Source organism: Symphodus melops (genome assembly GCF_947650265.1).
Source record: "Symphodus melops genome assembly, chromosome: 3".
Lineage (NCBI taxonomy): Eukaryota > Metazoa > Chordata > Actinopteri > Labriformes > Labridae > Symphodus > Symphodus melops.
The window spans coordinates 19868011-19889266 of record NC_136693.1 but is presented as its reverse complement, the minus strand read 5'-3'; the positions used below and the strand labels follow the sequence as shown (position 1 = coordinate 19889266).

Here is a 21256-nt window from a genome sequence, read left to right as displayed (position 1 = left end):
CCAGATCTTACTGTACCAACCTATCACACACACACACACACACACACACACACACACACACTCCATTAACTCCTGATTACTTGAGCTTATATAGCACTTGCTTTTACACCACATGTAACACCTACACATTCACACAGTGATGGCAGTGGTTATGAAGTGAGACCATCAGATGTAACTAATCCCATTCATACGCCAGCAACTAAGCAGTGGGAGCAATTCATTGTTTGTTTTTTTTTATTATTATTTCTTGCCCAAGGACACATTGAACATGTGGCTGCAGCAGCCGGGGATCAATCCATCAACCTTTCAGTTGAGATATGACGACTCTACCACTGAACCACAGCCTTCCAGCAGGAAGTGTAAAAACTCCAAAGAGGGTTGCAGCAGCAACAAACAAACAAACACCAACGGCCTTCTGGCCACAACTTTAACAGCTGCTTCTGAATAGGAGGCTTTGAACACATATTCCATGCATGGGACATCCTTCTAGACTAACTAATAGGTCTATCTGTCATTACCAATTTATTATGCTGCTACAAAAAAAAAAAAAAAAGAGAGAGAGCTTCAGATACCCCAGAGCAAACGTTGGCAGAAATATAAAAAGATAAGCTGCAATATTAAAAAAAAAGGTGCTTTTAATCTGTAGTTAACACCTTTACAAATGTTAAACTATCAGTAAAGTCATTAAAAGACTGAAGGAGGTTTTTGGCAATCTGCAAATCCAGGTTTCATATGAATAGATAAAAGACATCCATATAGTCGTATTAAAGTATTAACCACCATTAAAACCTTTAGTTATAACATATAAGCTCTAGATGACAGACTTTTAATTGCTACTCATTAAACGTTTATTCATTGGTTCATCACTGTCTTTGTTTTATTCTATCGGTAGATTACGAAATCTAGTGAAGAACATAAATGGATGACCTCTCTTTCCGTCCTGTTCACATGAGCTGGCCAATACTTCCTGTCAGTGACTCTCCTCTGGCCCACAGAACCGCTGCTTACACAGTTTGGCTGGTGAAGAATGGGACAAATCATGCATACAGCAGGGGGATCCACGGTCAGTCAGTCTGTCAGTTTTTAAAGACAGACACACACCCATTCACACACAGATGCATACACAAACACACACCCACAGTCGGAGAGCCAGTAATAACATCACTCAGTGGACCCGTCTCCCTGTTTCCCGTGTCCTCTTCCACAGTTGGTTCTGGCACTGCAGCTTCCGCTCACAGCTCGAGCCAGAGACATCAGAGCAGGATCACTCTGAGGTGAGTGACTGTGCTGCCTCCTCTCTGTTCCCATATCCCAGCATGCCTCTGGCCTGTCACCCACTGCCAGGCAGGGAGAAGAGAAACATGTGAGAGAGAGCACATACCCTGTCCTCAAGACCTCAGAAGAACAAGAGGTCAAAGGGTCGGCACACATCAATACTTCCAATCCCAACGTCTATACTGCAGAGGAAACAATCAATGATATGGATCTAAATACAGTAAGTTCTCCTCAGACACGTCGTAAAGCTTCACCCAGGGAATTACAACTAATCTTTTTTGACGTTTTACTCCAGCCACCAATCCCGTGTGTTTCTATTGCTACAGGATGACTCATATCAGCATGAAGGACACCAAACTGTAGGATACTGATGTGTAGTAGCAACACAAGGTCTGGGCAACTTACTGTGTTGTTCTTGTAAAAAAGAAAATATCCTTTATTAATCCCTTGAAGGGGAATTCAACTTTACACTCGGATGTTGAAATTTGCGACACACAGGCTGAAATACACACACATGCACTAACGGAGCCATTGAGGGCTCAGTACCTTGTTCAGTTAGTGAACTGGCACCAACTCAGCCCCAAACGCAAATACCTACAGACTGAGCCATAATTAAACATAATTATCATTTGATGAATTAAAAACTGAGATAAAGAGGTGTTAAATACATCCATCTAACTGATGTTTGGTGGAGGCACCAATGAAGATGGCTGTTTAGAAAAAAAGTTTAAAAAAAAAGAAAGAAATGTTGCCGTTATATGTCAGTGTGTTACTACTTCTCTGTTCATTTTATTAATGTAGAAGTTGAAGTGACTGGTTTTAGCCAAAGTACAGTCATCGTGGCTCACACAGTAGTGTTCAATCGTTACCAGGGTTACTTAACACAAGATGACTAAAAGGAAAACAGAATCAAAATCGAGGGCAATTGTGGGCCTTCCCAGATTTGAAGATAAAGAGGCATGATTTAAGAGATGGGCCTTTTGTTAAGAGTCAACTGCTTTACCAAACTAAACTGTTCCATACCGGACCGTGTGGTGGAAAAGATGCTTTAGTATCATAAGCAAACATCTAATGACAGCAGCCTCCTCACTGTGTCTTGTAAAACGATATATTTGCTTGTGCTCTTAGTGACCACTTTCTATTTAATTGTACCTTTGCTTTTTTGTTTTTATGCATTTTTAAAAAGATGCAGTCACTAAGTGTAACCTCTCCATCAACACCTTTTACCTTCGCTAGATTTAACTCTCTGCACTGACTTGTTGTTAACTCATGTATTTTTTTTATATCTGCCAGATCTCACACTTCATCTTAGTGGCCATGTTTCTTAATCCTGTATCTCTTGGAGATTCAAAGAAAAAAGTGTGTTACAAATAAAATCTATAACTATTTAGCAGATTACGGGTCGATTAAAAAGGTTTATTGTAGTCTATTCTTTCATGAATGAAAATATTGAACATTTTGTTCACAAGGGATACATCTTTAAAGCTCTTGTGATTATTATCTTAGTTAGAGCGTATTCAACATGAACTTTTTTTGATGGACCAAACCCGTTTGAAAGATGAGCATATCAAATGTTTGTTGGCTTTATGAAAAAAAATCTTCTGATAAAAACAAATGATTTTTTGTGTGTGAGGTATGATGTTTTAGCTTCCAAATTTCTTAAAGCTTATTCTATCCATTTTTCAATGTCTAGAAAAGCTTATTTCTTCCATTGACAGATACATGCAGGCCAGGTGTATCCAAAGTGCAGGTCACACTCTGAAATCATGGCTCAAGTGTTCCACCATGTGGAGGCAGAGAGTAATGTGCACTTCATCCTTGTCTGACACAAACTCTGTGTGTGTGTTTGTGTGTGTGTGAGACATAGACACAAAGACAGCATCAAGGTTATAAAGCAGTTAAAATGTTTAGTTAAAAAAGAGAAATGAAAATGACATTTAGCCTCAGAAAACATTTACACTGATAAATGACACTGAGCTATTTCTACATAAAAACAAACAAAAAGTTGACTTGTCTGCATTTCTTGCAAAGTCTGGTCAGATAAAAAGCTCAAGAAAAAAAAGTCAGATTGAAGATACTTGTTCCATTGTGCTGGTTTTTTTGACATTGACAAAAACTCTAAAAAACATGAAACAAAGTCAGAGATAAAATTCTACAAAAGATTTAGCTGCCATTTGCAATCAGGTGATATGTGGCTAACAAGAGAAGACGAGCGGTATAAACAAGCTATGTACAAAGTTCAGGACTTTTCTGACCGCAGTAACAGGAGGACAGTGCTAAAGAGAAGAGAAGAGTCTAGAACCAGAGGAACTAATCCACCTGGCTACTTTACATTCAGTGACAATTGAAAACATTGGTGAAGCAGAAGGTTAGATAAATAAAGAGGAAAAAAAAGAAAAGAGCGACTGTATGAGGGAAATGCACACTTTGACATGCTTAACCATTCCCCTGCCTCATCACTCAGTGATTGATTTTGTTTGTGACAAGAAACTACAGAACAAGAACTGAAGTAGTTAAAATTTACAACAGACACATACACACAGTAGGAAACAAAGTTGTGATTTAAACAAGACACAGTTCAAGCCTGGCTCTTTCAAAATAAATGTGTTTTTTTCTTTAATAGTGGAGTGTTAGTCTATTTGCACCCATAAGCGTGTATGTGTGTATATTTCTACAAATAAATCACAAGTGCAAAGAGTAAGTGTGTACCTGTGTGTGTGTGTGTGTGTGTGTTTATTGATCTACTGAACGTGACAGTTGTCTCCTTGTTGGTTCTCTTTCTGCTCGTATGTCAAAGAAGAACGTGGAAGTTTCTCCTCTCCACCTGGGGAAATACACTTCCTGTTTGAGCCGTCTACAGAGGGACTATTGAAGGGTATGGGCCCCAAAACCTGCAGAGGAAGAGCATGACGAAGAACAAGTTAAAGAGAGCACAAGACAATCTAAGAATTAAAGACAGTTATGTTCGTCTCGCAGCATCAGTTGAGCTGAAATGAACAGAGACTGTGACACATTCTTTCCTCTTGACCTGTCTGACCTGAAACTCTTAAATCACCACAGGTTCACTTCAGCTGCCCTGATGCCATTAGAAGCTGACCTGGACTAAGTGAATGTTGACAGGGCTCCGGATATCCTGAAGACATATTAGAGGCCCAGCAACTTAACGGAGCACATGCAGCTTAACCCTCTCTGACAGTAGTTATACAGTCGCAGCACTTCTCCAAAACAACATGTGGCCTTTTTGGCAAGACAACGTAATTGTGTATTTGCATGGGTTTAAAAGTGAATCATTGAATTAGAAATGTCACATCAGTTATATTGTCTATTTTGATTATGAACTAGCAGGTCTGGCTGCTCCTGAAAGGTAGAAAACGTTCCAGCTGTTAATTTACTCCCTTTTTGAGAGCATGAATAACCAATCATTTTTTAGAAAATGCAGAAACACAACAGTTTTGTTATGGCTGAGTCTCTCTGAGTATTTCTATTTATGAAAACAGGGCGCTAATAAAGTTGTATCAAAGAATAACAAAAAAACAAAAAACAAAAAAAAAAACAGAACACAGATTGGACCACAGAAAGGGCAACCTGTTGAAAAGCTGAAATCATCCATTAAGCATGAACAGCCATACAATATTTTGAGTTTCAAATTTGTTGACTGGGTAAGATGACCATAAAAACCAGAAAGTCAGAAACACACACCCAGACAGCAAACATCGTTATTGTGTTGCCCTTTTCTGCTCAGCGCTTCAATCAGAGCCCTTCGATCACAACATTTTCCTTTTTAATGAATATTTGAAGATGTAACGATGTGTACCTAACACTGTGTGTGTGTGTGTGTGTGTGTGTCTGTGTGCGTGTGTGAAAGGGAGATGGTTGCAGCCGCTCACCTTGCTGTCGGATGCAGACATAGGAACAATCTGTTTGGCAGCGAGTCGAGGACTGCAGCGCTTCACTGTGGTTCTCCTCATGATGAAGGGACTCGCCTCCCCCAGAGGAATATCAGCAAACCCTGAGAGAGCACGAATGGACACTTCATTTTTTCTATACTCTTAATTTGAAAAATTAAATATATAGTGTTTTGTTCGGAGAACGATTTATTCCAGCTTGCGTTTTATTATTTCAGTAGTGTCCATATGTTTACATTCTGAGGTCCATGGAGGTCTGTTGATGTCTAAGAACAAACAGCTGAAGACTTTACGATCAAACTTTCAAGTGAAACAAAACGAGTCCGGACTAAGACTAAAAAACTGTCTCAAGAAAGGACGAAAGACTTTTTAGTTCTACTAACGAACTTATTCATTTTTATACTGACTCTTACAACTAATCCTTCCCTTCTCGCTTCTTCACTCACGTGTCTTATTTCTTCTGCCTGCTCCTACTTGTCTTTTATACTCGTGTCCTTTATTGATTTTGTTGTCATGATGAAGTTTTCTTGAGTCGGTAGCACTTTGAGAGTTGTTTTAGAAGTGTGACTGAGTAATAATTATTACTTAAACAGGTCTAAAGTTGCTCTTACCTCTCTGCACCAGCTCAGGAAGCCCCTCTGGTCTGAACTCCTCATCTTCGTGCTGGGTTTTGGGTTTGGGTGTCGTCACAGCGTTGGCTTTGATCTTCTTGGTCAGGTTGTGCAGAGCCTCCTGCGCGCCGTCTTTACCGCTGACATCATGGTGAGCGCGTTTCCCTGCGCCCTGAGGAGACCTCTGAGGGGTTGAAGGCGCCGTGTTCTCATCTAGATTTTCTTCAGGGCGTTTGGAAGAAGACTTCCTGGCTGAGCGCCGGGGGGGAGTACTTTTGGTGCTAGCCTCGTTAGCATGTTTGCTCGCTGTGAGCTGCTCCAGCCGTGTGGTCAGTGCATCGTTGGTCTCCTCCAGTTTGTGGACTTTAACCATCAAGCTGCAGTATTTATCCATACTCTCATCTGCCTCCTTGCTCTTCTCTTCCACAAGGGTGTTAAGTTCATCCAGGTCGCTCTTCATCTCCTCCAGCGCTCTGCTTTTTTCCTCTAATTCATTTTTCCTTTGCTCATGAGCAGCCTTCAGTTCTTCCAGCTCCTGAGTGTTTTCAGCTGTCTCCTGCAGGGCCTTCTTCAAGTCTTCCACCTCTTTCTCTCTCTCTTTTGCCTCCATCTTCAGCTGGTTCACCTCAGACTGCACCTCCCCACTGCTCCTACTGTCGCCTGAAAACGAGAACGATCAGAAACTATTCAGCCCAGAAGACATGTTTCAAAAGCACAAAAACAGTTCTCATCGCTACTTTAAAACAAGCACACATTCAAGTAATATAGGCATCACCTTTCAAGGGACTTAAGGACGCTTTACAAGGAGTAATGAAAGGTAGAACATTTCCAGCTTATAGTCTAACTACAAAGTGTTTCTCTTTAATATACATTTAACCCGTCTGTAGGCCTATGGGTGGATTTATTTGGATTCATATTGAAAGTTATTTTAAGAAATGCACACTAGCACTGACATTGAAGTTATCAGGGCTTCCAAAATCAAATCAAAGAAACATCTTATGATAAATCAAAGTCGTCTCATCATTATGCCTTTCTTTAGAGAGAATTTGAATCAATCTAAAACCCAACCCGAGCTGTGTTCAGACTTACAATGTAGCATCTCAAGTCAACTTCCTCGTCACTTATTTGACCTGCAACATTTCCTCAAGTGTGTCTCATACCTGAGCTGTTAAACATCACTTGCTTCTCCTGCTCCAGCTGCTTGCAGGTCTTCATCCAAAGACTCATCTTGCTCAGGGCTGAGTCTCTCTCTTTAGTCAGACGAGCAACGTGAGACGTTAACTCGGACGTCTGTGACGGGGGGGCAGAGAATGGAGAATGATAAAGACGTGTGTGTGCATGTGTGTGTGGGGGGGGCATTAAGCATTTATAGGATTGAAGATGACACAACCAAATTAAAGTACACGTAACCTCACATAACCTGAGTGTGTGTTTACCTGTTCATTGAGCTGTACAACAGACGACTTGTGTGTCTCGAGCTCCTTTTCCAAAGAGGCCAAAGACGCCTGAAGACTCTCTTGTTCTTCTGTGAGTTTCTTCTTCTCCTCCTCCACTCTTTGCTTGTCTTGTTCCAGTGAACAGAGAGACAAAGACAGCTGCCGTCTCTCTGCTTCAGCCAAAGATAAAGACGACTGCAATTCTTGTTGTTCAGCTTCCAGTTTCTCTTTCTCCTTTTCTACTGTTCCCTTCTCTTGCTTCAATAAGGACAGAGATTGTTGCATGTCCTGTTTTTCTTCCTCTGCTGAGGAGAGGCTAGTTTGAAGCCTCTCCTTCTCTTCTTCTACCAAGCTCAGAGCAGACTGCAGGTTTCCTCTCTCTTCTTCCACTGATGAAAGGGTAGACAGCAGTTTCTCTTTGTCTTCCACCAGCTGGGTGTTAACTTCTTCTAACTTCTCTTTCTCCTCCATAAGAGTTGAGACGGCGTCTCTCTGACCTGCTTCCTTCTCCCTCTCCTTTTCCGACACGACTCGCTCTTCTTCTTTTGTCTTGATGACTGTTTTAAGCTCCTTTATTTCTTCTTCCAGAAGCTCAATGTTGCTCCTCAGGTTGTGTCTCTCTTTCTCCCACTCCTCTCCCTCTCTCTGCCGCTCCTCCAGAGAAGACTCCAGATGTGTTTTCTCTTTCTCCATCTCTAGCAGCAGAGACTGCGTCCTCTCTTTTTCTCCTTCGCTTTCAGCCCTGTTTCGTTCAAGGGAGCTCTCTCTCTGCCTCGAGGCCTCCAGCTGAGCCTGAAGGTCAAGCATTTGTCTTGTTTGCTTCTCTGCTTCCTCTCTCATCCCTCTCTCCAGCTCTTCCACCCTGTTCCTCTGCCTTTCCATGTCGTCTTTCCTTTCTACCTCTGCCTTCTCTATACCTCTCTCCAGCTCCTCCTTGGCGGCCTTCAGTTCTTCTATCTCGCTGTTTTTGGTTTCCAGCTCCCTCTCCATGCGTTCTTTCACGGACCTCAGATTGTCCAGTGTGGCAGAGAGCTCCAAGAGTTTCTCACCGAGGTCTCTCTTCTCCTCCTCCACCTGAGGGCCAGGAGGTAGAGAGGACAGGTAGAAACAGAGAATAAAGTAAAGCAGGAGGGGGCAGATGGACAGAAGGGAAGGAAAGGAGAGAACACTGAGTTGATCTTTTTTGTTTCCTTTTTAAAGTGAAATCTCAGATATGGAGCAAAGAGAACAATAATATGACTGTACCTTTGTTCTTTCCTCCTCCAGTTCAGCTTTAGCTGTTTCAGCCTGTGTACGAGAATATCACCATGTCTTTTAACCCACCGTGCTGACCTTCTACCAAACATTCTTGCTTATGTGAAAGTTATCCAGGCCAAAAATATATCCGTGTCTCTGACAGAATACCTGAAGCACAGCATCCTCCAGACTTTGCTCCATATCCTCCTTCTCTCGCTCCAGGGCATCTATGCGATCCTGCAGTGAGTCAGACTTTCTCTGTGCAGCTAGAAAAGGTAAAAGAGCGCACGTTTTAAAACTGGCATAGACTCACGACACATCAACAGGTTATGTAATGTCAACGTATGGTCACCTTTGAGGAGCTCGCCCATCTTCTTTTTCTTCCTTTCGTCTGACTCGATGCGGACCTGAAGCTTTTCAATCCCGGTCCTCATCTGCCGGACCTCATCCTGTGTGGAGTTCAGACGAGAGGCGATCTCCCCCTTTTCTAGCAGAGAGGACTCCAGTGACTGCGAGAGACGACACACTTCGCCTTCTAAAGCCTGGAGGGGAAAAAAAAGAAAAAAAGACAGATTTAGAATAAAAAATGCCAAAAAATAAATCAAAGTGTTTTCAGTATCTTACCAGAAAAACAGAATCAGGTGTGACGCTTGTTGCTGATACAAAACTGATGACATTAATGTGCATCTGAACTGTTCGAGGCCAATGTCCTGTATCATGAACTACATGTGCTTACTGCTGCTCAGAAGCATAATTAAAGGAACAATATGAGAGAAAAGCCCTTCTTACCTGTATCTTGCCAACCATGGATTCTGTGTTCTGATTGGCCGAAGTGTGGTCTTCTTTGATCCTGCCCAGCTGGCCAATGAGCTCCTCTCTTTCTCCGCTCTGTTGGGAAATTGCTTGCTCCAGCGCCTTGATCTGCTCCAACAGCTGTAATCAAAGAGAAAGGGACGAGGGTCATTCTTATAAAGTCATTAAAACATGGGGAAAAAAAGGAAATCAAGATAGATAGATAAAACCACACAATCAAGAAGGGGCACATTCTTATGTTAACCTGTATCCAACAGAGGACGTGAGCCCACTCATGTCAGAGGTGCCTCTCTTGAATATTTGATACACCTACCTGTTGCCTCTCTGAGTTCAGTTTCTCCATGCTGCTTTGCAGAGCCTCATACTCCTTCCTTCCCGCTCTGATGTCATCCTCCAGAATGGAAATAAGGTTTCTGGTGTCACAATTAGTCTTCTCCAGATTGTGAGCTTTCTCTCTCCACTGGCCCAAAGACTGGTTCAGGTCATCTCGCTCCTCAGTGCAGGACACCAGTTCAGACCTCAGCTGGGTCGTCTACACAAAGAGTCAGATCAATAATACATTGTTGGTTTTGGAAGCTCATCAACAAAAACAAAGAATGTTTTTTTTTTCCATAATTAAAATGAAATCCAAGCACATTGTCTCTTTAATATTCATTGTTTTGATTGAGTGCACAAAGAGATTGCTCACCTCTGTGCTGAGTGTCTCCACCTGCTGCTCTATGCCTGAACAAGTCCGTCTCTGGGTCTCTATCTCATCCTTCAGTCTGGTCCTCTCCTCGTGCAGGTTCTCCAGATCAGACTCCATGCCCAGGATGTGCTGTTCCAGGTTGGCTTTCTCTGAGCGGACTCTCTTCAGCTCGCTCTCCTGCTGAAAGAATTTCTCATCCCAACCACCTAGGAGAGAAATATGAAATCAATAATAGTAATCTGACAACACACAAACAAAAACCTTAAAGTGTGACTTTACAAATCTGTCGTGCCATCATAGGATTTTTTTGTGTGCACTCACAACTACATGCATCTTCGTGTATCAGACTGATCATTAGATGTTGTATGCAGAAAAGAAAGGCGAGTGTTCAGTAAGATTTTTTTTACCTTTTGCCATCTCAAGTCCCTCCAACATCTCCATCACATCAGCCAGCTGACATTTAGCAGTTTGCAGCTGCAGAGATAATGTCTCTCTCTCCTCTGACAGCTGGGCCAACTACAAGTTCAGCACAGTATTTTAGCCGTGGTCAAACTTTAATGGAAAGAAAAAGGTCAGATTTTATGTGTCATTCTGCAACGTTTTCCCCCTACCTGGTCAGCAGCACCTTTTTTCTCCTCCAATAAGATTTGCAGCTTTTGTCCTGCGCTGTGTGCCTGCTCCTCTGCTGCGTGAACTCTCTGTTCTAAGCTTTCAACTTGGACTTCCAGCTCAGAGTTTAACTCCATCCTCAGCGTGAGCTCAGATCTCAGGAGGTCAAACTCTGACCGCAGGTACTCGAGTTCGTTTTCTCGCTTTGCGAGAACACTCTCAACATGCGTCGAGTCACCTTGTTCCAGGGACGGCTCTGTTGAAAAATGTGCAAGTTATTGAAACGTCACTGATCAGAGGTATAGACACAATCCAGTAAGTGAATCAGAACATCAGGAGAAACAGCTTTATTGTCTATAAAAGGATGTTGGTGGTTAAACTGGCCAAAGCAAAAATCTGTCGCTTTAATTCTTATGTTTTTTAAATCATCATAATTATTATGGCAAATCATATTGATATTATCTGTGCCAAGTCAAAGACCAGCATAAGATGAATTTATTGTATTCCTCACCGGTGGATGTTTCCTCTCTGTTCTCACAGAGAGAAGGAGATGGTAGTGGAAGCTCACAGGTTGAACTTTCATGGTCGTCTTTAGGACTACTGATGTCTGCAGGTACCTGCAGAAATAAAGAAAACATGCTAAACAAAGGCCAAGCTCAACAATACACCTGCCCCAAAACAAAATGTAATAAAAACAGAAAAGTGAATCATAAATATCCTGAAATAAATTCCTGCATAACTAATCGTGATAAATGTCCAGCTCTTTTCTACCTGCTGAGGCTGCTGCTCCTCGGTCCCCATCACGGCCTCTTCATCAACCAGACAAGCTGCCAGCTCCTCTTCAGACTGTTCATGTGTCATCTCGGTTTCAGAGCTGTTCTCTTTGAAGACCAGCTCCGTCTCACTTCATGGACAGAGGGAGATAAGATGCATGTGTCATGTAATAAAACACACAAACGCACTCATACGGGGGGACGGGAACGTGTATGTGTGTACCTGGAAGCTTCTTCAGAGTGGGTGGAAAGTTCACCCACTTCAGAAATATTAGTATCTGATCCGATGCTTGTGACGTGTGGCTCGGCATCAATGTCTGCTGCCGATTCTCCTGAGAAAAGGTGAAAAGAGGAGTCGGTAACAATTTCCAGGAGCTGCAGTGTTCCATGGAATGGTTGGTTATGTGTTACCACTCACCACTAGTTTCTTTCTCATCTGACTCCATGACACTGATTGGGTCTTCTTGGTTTTGGGCTCCTTGTGAGTCTGAGAGCAGCAGAATGAGGCTATTTTGTTGGTCCACTTGCTCCATTAGTGAACTGTACTTCTGCTCCGACACGACCAGCTCCTTCTGTAAGGCCCCCAACTTCTGATGCAGATCTGCCAAGTCTTCCTCCGACTGTCGGCTCCTGTTATGCAAGTCATACAACATTAAAGTCACGCCGTCTTAATAACAGCTGATATAAGCAACAAGTACCAACACATCAATATAGAACAAGATCAAAGAAATAAAAATGCATTAAGTGGTGAGACTAAAGCGAGGTTGATGTAAAAAGAGTACCTCTCCCTGTTCTCCTCCTCAGACCTCGTGTTTCTCGTCTCCAGCTGCTCCTGCAGCCTCTGCTGCTCCTGCTGTGAGGACAGGAGGGAGAGCTGGACGCCCTCCTTCTCCTCTTTGAGTGAAGCCATCTCATTTTCATACCGCTCTATGTTTTCTTGTAACTGCAGCCTCTCTTCAGTTACTTGATTTAGGCGACTTAGTAGTGTGGTGTTCTCCTCCGTCAGCTGGTTGGAGTTCACCTCCAGCTCGAGCTTCTCTTCAGAAACTTGTCTCTTCAGGTTATTGCTCTCCGATGTGAGTTCACACAGCTCTAACTCAAGCTGGATCTTCTGCTCATTTATTAAACTCAAGGAAACCTCTAACTTTGCTCTCCCCTCAGTAACCTGTCTAAGAGTGGATTCTGCTTCTTTCTTCTCTTCAGTTAAGGTCATGATGTTGGTCTGCAGTTGTTTGTTCTGCTCACTTAGCTCGTCTACTCTGGTCTGCAGCTCTTTCTTCTCTGCATTCAATTGAGTCTTTTCAGCGTCTGCTCGCAGTTTTTCCTCTGTTGCCCGTCTCAAAGTCGTCTCAAGATTGTTTTTCTCTTGCTGTAACTGCTTAACATTGTTGTCTTTGTCCTCGATGATTTGCCCGTGGGTCGTCTCTAATTGTAGATTATCCTCATTGGCCTGACGAAGGTGAGCCTCTAAAGTGGCAACGCTCTGCTCCAGCTGGCTTTTTTTCACAGCGTCCTCCTCCAGGCGACTTATTTCACAGCTTCGCTCCATTAACTCGTCCCTCGCTGTGACGTACTGACTCTCCAGCACTGAGTTCTGAGATTGGACCTCCTCTAACCGGGTTTCCAAAACACACACCTGTAAAAGAGGAGAGTTTAAAATGAATACAGCTCATAATTCATAAACAGGAAATTTAGCCGCCTACATTTCTGAACAACTAAAAAAAAAGCAGGACTTTAGAGAATACAACAGAATACAGTCACAATATTACACAATATTAGTGAGTCAAAAGAATGATGACAAGGAATCTTCACACTATTATTTATATACTTCTGTGAAAGTTAGTGTCTCCACCTGTGCTTTGCTGTCCTCCAGTCTTGCCTCCATGTCAGACATCTGAGTTTGGTTTCGAGCCAGCTGAGCCTCCAGGGTCTCGATGGTTCCCTTCAGCTCCTCAACCTGACCATCGAACGAGTTCATGACCGTCTCGTTGTCCTCCAGGTCCATTTGCAGCATCTCCATCTGGACCTGAGAGTGAATAGTTCAATAGAAACAACAAAAAGATGAGAAATAAGTTTCACTTTTATCTAAGAAGCTGTTGGAGATACCCTGAGCACTTCCCGACTAACACAACATAACGAAGGTTGTGGACATGTGAATAATAACCGAGGACACGTTTGTGACCAACCTTGATTTTGTTCATGGCAACCACCTTCTCCTTCAGCTGCTCGGAGGTTTTGGCCTGCTCTGCCTCTGCTTTATTCAGCTTCTCTTTCAGACTTTTGATAGTGTTGTCCCTCTCCTCTAAACCGCCTGAAGCAGCAGACAGAGTCGCCTTCATGCTCCTGATCTCGTCCCGCCGAGAGCTTGATTCCGCTTTATAAGCAGTCGCCGACTTCTTGGCGGCTTCAAGCTTCTCTTTGAGGCATTTCTCTTTGGTGAGGACATTTTCAATCTCCAAAGCGTGATTTTCGGACTCCTTGCTCAGCTTCTCAGTGAGTTCTCTGACCTCTGACTCCAAACTCGTGATCAGATTGTTTTTCTCCGTCAGGTTCTTCTCCAAGTTGGACTTGATTTCAACCGTGGAGGAGTGACTCGTCTGAAGAGCTTCGAGCTGTTTTTGGAGGTCAGCGTAGGATTGGTTGATCACGTCCAGTTCATTCTTTAACACGAGGAGCTTTTCGGCTGCAGCTCTGCTCACAGATACCTCCTCTTCTAAGGACGAGATCTGCTCCTGAAGGTTGTTGATCTTCTCAGTCTGACACAGCTGGATGTTCTTCAAAAGTAAAAAGTCAAAGTTGATAAATAACAGATCAAATAACAAATCATTGAAAATGTTGTGAGAAAACGAGCCAAACTAAAACTCAAAAGTAAAACGTAACACAAGCGCAATGTTTTACCTCGGCTTCTTTCTTCGTCTCCTGAACTGACATTTCCAGCTCAGCCTTTAGATTCTCCAGAGAAGAAATCTGAACTTCAGTGTCTCTCAGCTGCTTCTCTCTCTCCTCCGTTTGGCTCTGCAGTTCCCTCAGCTCCTCCTCTAACTGCTTGATCTCTTCAGATTTCTTCTCGTTCACCTTCTCGTGTTCCTCTACATTTTGGGACAGCGTCTTAATCTGTTTCTGCAGCTCAGCTCCAAGCTGCTCCTGCACCTTCACAAACTGATTCATAGAATTAACCTGAAATACAAACAGAGGTTTAAAATGAAGGTGGATATTGGTGTAGACAAAGGCTAATTATGTTTTAATGTCACCACACTAGGTGAAAACTACTGCAAACACAATGGTGATAGATGAAAAAAGTCATTTTCTGTTTTAACAGATTCTATGTAGTCCAGTTGAAGAGACCTGATTTTTGCTGAGCTGTAGCTCTTGTTGAGTCTCCTCCAGCTTCAGCCTGAGCTGTTCCGCCTCCTCCATCCTTGCTGCTACATTTTCCTCACACTGCTTCAGCAGGGCTGCCTTCTCCTCTGTCATCCTGGAGAGATTCAACACCCAATGCAGAGGAATTTTACTTCGGCTGTATCCATGAAAACCTCTTCAACCCTACAGTCTCATGTTGCACAGTGAGGCAGGTGGGAACATCTCTCATCCATAGCTTGAAATAAAAAAAAAAGTTCACCTGGTGTTTTGCTCCTCCTGCTGTGCGGTGCTTTGAGTCAGGCTCTCTCTCAGATGGCTGATCTCTGATTGGCCCAGTTCGAGCAGCTGGTCTTTGGAGCGAGCCAGGTCACAGGCTGCCTGGTGCTCGTCCTGCAGCTCCTTGTTCGTCTGCTCAGCCTGCTCTGCTCGAGCCACTTCTTTTTGCAAACGGGACTCCAGATTTTTGACCTGTTCGGATAACAGAGACGGCATTAAGCAAAACAATACATAAATATAACCCCCAGGCTAATAAGCATATTTCTTTAGGTCCAGTCAGATTCTAAAACGTTACCCCGCACTGTTAACAAGACTAAAAATCTGAACGGAGATCTCCAAAACAATTCAAAAGATACAGACAGGTTTTGATACAAAAATTTAAAATATTCAGAGCTAACGTTATATATTTTCAAAACATCTAGAAATGAAACACATGAACTGTCCCAAACTAGCTTTTTGTTACAAGTGCATTACATATTAAATGTGGACTATTAAACTGAACATTTGGAGTCAATAAATCACACGTAACAGGAACACACATCGAATAATTCACCTGAGCTTCAAGCTGAGTCACTTGCACAGCAACATTCTCCAGATCTTTGTTGTGTTTCTTTGCAGCCTCTGATAATTTAGACTGGAGCTCCTGGTACTGATGCTCCCTCTCCTCCAGCTCTGTGCTCTTGTTGAGGAGTTCCCCCTTCAAAGAGTCAATGTGATCGGACAGACGGGCCTTGTCTCCCTCGACACTCATGACCTGCTTCTACAATAGTAAGAGGAGCATTTCAAATGAGGGTTCAAATCATGTAAAGATGAAAGAAATCAAAAACAAGACGCATAAAAAATAAAATGTTTAGCATCCAACCAAAAAAAAAGGGGCAACAATGAAATTAAAACAAATGAAAAAAAAAAAGAAAACATTGAAAATAATTATTAAAGTTGACCTCAAATCTTGAGGGGACGGTAAACAGCTTTTTGTGTTCATATAACAGATCGATCATTTCATATTGCTTCGGATAAGTAGACTTCCACGTCTTTCCCCCCTTACCTTAAGTCCTTCATTGGCCTCGTTCATCAAGGTGACACTGTTCTCCAAGTTTCCAATTGTGTCTGTGAAGTTTTTCTGCACAGCCTCAGTTTCATTAATCAAAGTCTCCTTTTCCTTCTTCCACTCAAGCAGACTTTGGTGTTCTTGTTTCAGGTCCTTACACTCACTCTGGCTCGCACTGAGATTCAATTTTAGATCTTGAGTTTCCTTCTCGAGGACAGTCAACCTGTTGGTAAGCATCTCCGTCTCCTGCTTCTGTTTCTGGAGCTCGTTCTGAGATCTACGATAAAGAAAAAGTTTATGACCAGATAAAGGACTCCTTACTCTCGCCACACAAGGTGTGACTGAACATGTCTACCGTAAACCCTTTTTACCTGTCATGTTTGGTCTCTGCATCAGAGAGCGTCTTCTTCAGGTCTTCCAGGTCCCTGACTGAGGCCTGGTTCTGCTGCTCCAGTTTGGACTGAAGTCTTTTTAGCTCCTCTGCTTGTCCTTCTGATTTTACTGAAGAGAAAAAGACAAACTAATTGTTAAAAATACTCTGAGGAAAAACAAACAAACTGGGATTCCATCTTTTGTCATTGTTTTTCTGACCAATCGTTTACCTTTGAGGTCATCCAGCAACCCCTGGGTGCGTTTGAAGCTCTGCTCTACGCTCTTCTTCTCGTCCTCCAGCTGACTCAGACGCCTGCTGCTCTGATCTAACTGGACAGTTAAACTGTTCTTCTCTTTTTGCAGCTCCTGGATAGAGAAAATACATAAACATAAAAGAGATGGAGACCATGTAGAGGGGAGAAAAAAAATGCTCTGGAATGTATATCAACTTAATAAAAGCATGGCAGCAATATGCTTCCATTGTTGAGATTATAAACAACGTTTTACATACTATACTTGTGAATAAATAATTTAATACGATGATTTCCCACTGAAATCAACCCACCTCCATTTTCTTGCGGAGGTCCTGCTCTTTGGTCTGGCTGGCCTGGAGGCTCTGCTCTGACCTCAGTAACTTCTGTTTCTGCTCCTCCACTGTCCTCTCCATCTGACTCCTCTGGGAGCTCATCTGGGGAGGAGCGAGAGGAGAAATGAGTGATGAGGAGGAGAAAAAGGAAGAACTAACAAAGACAGAAAGTCGGAGATTTTTGAAACACATTTTGCATACAAAGGTCTTTGACCCAGTTTGAAGAGTGTCTTTATTGTCATTATACAGTTGTACAAAGAAAATGAAAGCAGGAGAAAAGGGATAGAGAAAGGTGGTGCAAACAACTGGATTGTACTTCTGAATCCCAACACTAAATCATCAAAGCTTTCTCGTAACTTTGTTTTTTATGTTGTATGTGTTTTTAACTACTCTTTTATCCTTTTAAACTCTGTAGCACTTTGAGATTTTAAAAATGTAAAGTGCTTTACAAATAAAATGCATTTTATTATTATTATTAATCAAGACATTGAGAAGAGAAAAATCAGTGTTTTCAACTTTGCGCGCAGTTTTCCCCTTTTTCATGCAAACTGAAACGAGGTGATCGCGCAGCAGAAAACAGGGTGAAGGCGTCAAGCTGTCTGCCATGTCTATAGGAGTATTCCAATCCACCTGAACTTGATGCTCAAGTAAAAGCCAGAATCTGAATGAATATGTCCACTTATAATGACACGAGCATTAAGGTACAGAATAACAGAAACATAAAAACAAAACACAATGACAATGTAACATTAACGTTATGTAATGTTTGTTCATGATGTTGAGCAGGGAAGAGTTTGACTGAGATGTTTTAAACTTACCTTCTCCACATCTGCCTGCAGCACGTTGTGTTCTTTTTTAGACTGTTGGAGCTCTTGGGTCAGCTTGGTTCTGGTTTGGTTCAGCTGCTGGTCCAAAGCCTGGTGAGAACTCTGCAGCTGGGCAAGCTCCTACACGAGATACATCGTTTAGATTCAAATTGCATTTGACTTCTAATGTTTGATAAAAGTGAGAAAGTGTTGAAGATCCAACAAGTGAGACCTTTTGACTGTCTCTCTCTTGGTCCTTGAGTTTCTGCTCCAGGGCTCGCTTGCAGCTCTCAGCGTTATGTCTCTGACAGTTCATCTCCTCCGTCACTTGTTTCAGCTTCTGCTCAACGGATGAACACTGAGGACAAAATTAAGACTCTTTGTCAGACATTTCCAGGATTTATTTTTTCTTGTTTGTTCTAGTTTTTGGTAGAATAAAATCTGTTCTCAGGCAGAAAAGTCAAATGCACCTATTATTAATCTAGTCCAGGTACGACCCACAGCAGCCTACCTTGGAAACAGCCTGCTGGTGTCTGTCTGTAGCCTGACTCAGCTCATGGCTGGACTTGGCCAGCTCTCGGTCCCGCTCAGTCAGCTCCTTGCGGGCCTGATTTAGTTGCATTTGTAGTTCTTGTAGCTTGGAGGCTTGGTTACGGATTTCCTTTTCCTGGGTGGACAGATTCCTCTCCAGCTCCGTCACACGGCCTCGCAGCTCTGATAAAGGCACAGTACAAACTAAAGCCCTGCTGCTGGACATGTTCAGGATGTCTCACTCAACTGGAGCCTTACAACAGCATAAGACACTATGAACAAGTAAGCAGGTCACCTTGGTTTAAGGTCCTCAGCTGCTCTGTCTGATGGGAGGAGCCACTGGGACTTTGTGCCACAATTGAAGTGCTCATCCGCTGGCTCGGTTTAATGGGTGTCTCCTCATGAGTGTCCCACAGGGACGTCCCCCGCCTTTTTAGAGGTGTTTCCATGGAATCCAGAGCCAAGCGGCCATGGCCCTGATCCTTTTGTTGCCATGGGAATATGGAAGAGCCAGCTTGGCGGGCAGCAATGTCCTTGTGGCCAACGCTGACTGAGGACTGATTCAACAGCTAGAAGAGAAGCAGAGACAAGTTAAGATCATAAACAAGGATGAAACAATCACAGGTGAGAAATGTATAAAAATGATGTACTCACTTTGACCTGTAGAACTTTGAGCTCGGTCTCCAGCCTTTGTCTTTCTTCCACCTCCCGGCTGCATTTCTCCTGAAGCTCCTCTAGTCTGTTGTCTAAGGAACAAAAACACCTTGAGACACCCACTAAAAAAAACAGTGGTCACTCCGATACATAACATTGCTGACTCCCCCTGGAACTTTCCCTGGGCAACAGAGTCCCTGAAATTAACAATATGCAAGTCTGACAGTATGTAGTATGTAGCTGCAAAACCAAATCACAGAGGTGATGAAACATGACAAGAGGAAAACTTGCATAGATTGATAAAATAAATGCAAGACATTGAGGATAAAAAAAAGAGCTGAAATACCCTGGTGTCTATAGGCCGAGACAGGAGCTGGGGTAGCATAACTTTTCTGTGGGGTGGTGTAATGCTGAATGTCAGAGGAGGTTGAAGACAAGGAGGAAGAGCCAGCAGGCTGAGAACGATCCAGTTCACTTTTGTACCTGAGCAGCAAAAAACAGCAAAGACAACATTAACAATCCATCCTCTTCTCCTTGTCTGAATATGTATAAACAGATATGTATAAACTCACTTCTTAAGCTCCGTCTCGAGCCGTTCAATCGTCTTCCTGCAGGAGTTTAGCTGACCCTCCAGGTAACTCACCTAAGTTTAAGGAGTGTAGTCAAGATCAAAGAAAGGGAAAAAAATGTCCTCAAACAGGAAAATCTTGGCTTCTTTTTCTTGTTGGACGGGTTGATTATGTACCAGACACTTGTTTGTTTGTCCGAAATACAGCTCAAAGTATGTGACACAGAGATGCTCTGCAATTATTGTAAAACATCACACGAATTATAACCTATTGATAGAAATGGCTGCTTGATACTTTTCAGTAGATTTTTTTGGGCACATAAATATCTGCTGTTGATATTCTGTTACTTGTAGTTTCCCCCCTGGTAGGATGCTAAGTTTACGTTTCATAGGAGCAGATATTTCATTACCTCTCTCATAAACTAACCTGCTGTTCTTTGACTCCCAGGTCATGGCATGCCTTCTGACGAGCTTTCTCCACAGAGTCACAGGACTCCACGAGGGACTGGTTCTCTCTTTTCAAAGCAGAGGTTTCGCTGCGTTCATTGTCCGACTGGAGAACAAGAAACAAATGATGAATGGATGTATTTCTACAACTTCTTTAGCCGACGTGTGTTATCTCCCCATGACAGTAAATACAGGTTTGTTTGCCTGTACTTACACTGAAACATTAAATATTTATCCGGCTAGACACCAACCTTTTGTTTCTGTTTTTGCAGGGCGGCCTCTAAAGAGTCCATCTGAAACTGTTTCTGGGACCTTTCCTTCTTTAGTTTGTTCAGCTGAACCTCCAGCTCCTGGATCTTCTGCAGGGCTTTCCCTGGAAGTCCATCCTTCCACTCCTCCACCGCCCAGCTCATGGTTACAATCTGCCTGAACACAACATCGTCTGAATCAAAGGGGAAATTATCAATACGTAATGGGAGGACCAATTCAGTGCTATATATAGATTTTATGTACTAAAAACATGTTAATTAAAAAATTTTAAAAAAAGGTGAAGAGAAAAATGTCAAATTATAGCTTTAATGCACTTCTCTCCTAACATAGGTTGAATACTGTACGCTGAATAATGTACTATAACATATCACACACAAGGAAGCGTTAACTAACGTTTTCTCACTTATTATATTGTCAAAGCATCACATATCTTTATGGAGACGTGAACGTAAACAAGGAGAGGTTTGCTTTTATTTGTTTTTTTTGTTTGTTTTTTACAAATAATCTAGCATGGTGAAGTTAGCAACACACGGGAAGCTAACCAAACGTAAACCAACGTGTTTACACTTCTTTACCAAACTAACCCTTCATACACGCACATTGAGATGTTAATGCTGGTTACACAAGGCTCACAATAAGTAAAACTTAAATGTCATCTTTACATTTAACAGTTTGAAATAACGTCTTTCTGAAGAGCTGCTTAAACATGGTTAAAGCAAAAGTCTAAATCAACAAAGGTCATCGGCTTTAAAGGACAACATTTTCATTAAGTGGACCGTTTTTCCCACTCTTTACTTATAACTTGCATAAAAGTATAAACAGTAATGACTTGATTGAATAGCTCTTACTTTGGGCGCGATGCTCCTTTATCTCTGTTTGTATTGAACTCCTTCAAAAATTCAAACTCTAACGGAGGAAACCGCAATCCGCTGAAACCCACGCCCATTGGCTAGTTATTTTGACGTAAGTCATGCAGCGTCTATGATTGGTCT

At 42.5% G+C, this 21256-nt stretch overlaps 1 protein-coding gene across 3 annotated transcripts; it reads right to left on the bottom strand.

Moving 5' to 3' along the window:
- Window positions 1–3156: 3156 nt before the first annotated feature.
- On the bottom strand, window positions 3157–21219 carry cenpf (centromere protein F). Of its 3 annotated transcripts, none has more exons than XM_079339547.1 (39): window positions 21113–21219; window positions 20246–20420; window positions 19975–20100; window positions 19552–19622; window positions 19326–19462; window positions 18980–19071; window positions 18621–18894; window positions 18306–18508; window positions 18027–18152; window positions 17807–17935; window positions 16968–17090; window positions 16633–16768; window positions 16402–16531; window positions 16028–16307; window positions 15536–15742; window positions 14966–15174; window positions 14692–14821; window positions 14245–14523; window positions 13533–14120; window positions 13199–13372; window positions 12129–12982; window positions 11765–11976; window positions 11570–11678; window positions 11345–11477; window positions 11085–11190; window positions 10576–10829; window positions 10372–10480; window positions 9965–10170; window positions 9590–9808; window positions 9253–9396; window positions 8816–9005; window positions 8632–8729; window positions 8473–8514; window positions 7228–8301; window positions 6952–7081; window positions 5792–6451; window positions 5163–5284; window positions 3939–4166; window positions 3157–3906 (listed from the first exon to the last, which is right to left on the bottom strand). In XM_079339547.1, the coding sequence occupies exons 1-38, from the start codon at window positions 21208–21210 to the stop codon at window positions 4017–4019; spliced, it is 8499 nt and encodes a 2832-aa protein (XP_079195673.1). In that variant the 5' UTR covers window positions 21211–21219; the 3' UTR covers window positions 3157–3906; window positions 3939–4016. The 3 variants fall into 3 exon arrangements, with proteins under 3 accessions (XP_079195673.1, XP_079195674.1, XP_079195675.1); XM_079339548.1 differs by having other exon boundaries at window positions 20246–20436; window positions 21113–21196; XM_079339549.1 differs by having other exon boundaries at window positions 20246–20416; window positions 21113–21184.
- Between the last annotated feature and the right edge of the window lie 37 nt (window positions 21220–21256).

Excerpts from the sequence above, each read along its gene's own strand:
- cenpf (XM_079339547.1), bottom strand. The coding sequence starts at position 21,210 with ATGGGCGTGGGTTTCAGCGGATTGCGGTTTCCTCCGTTAGAGTTTGAA. Across the intron at positions 19,072-19,325 it reads CTCGGCCTATAGACACCAGG|ACAACAGACTAGAGGAGCTT; the intron begins GTATTTCAGCTC and ends TTTGTTCCTTAG. Across the intron at positions 11,679-11,764 it reads AGATGAGAAAGAAACTAGTG|GAGAATCGGCAGCAGACATT; the intron begins GTGAGTGGTAAC and ends ACCTTTTCTCAG.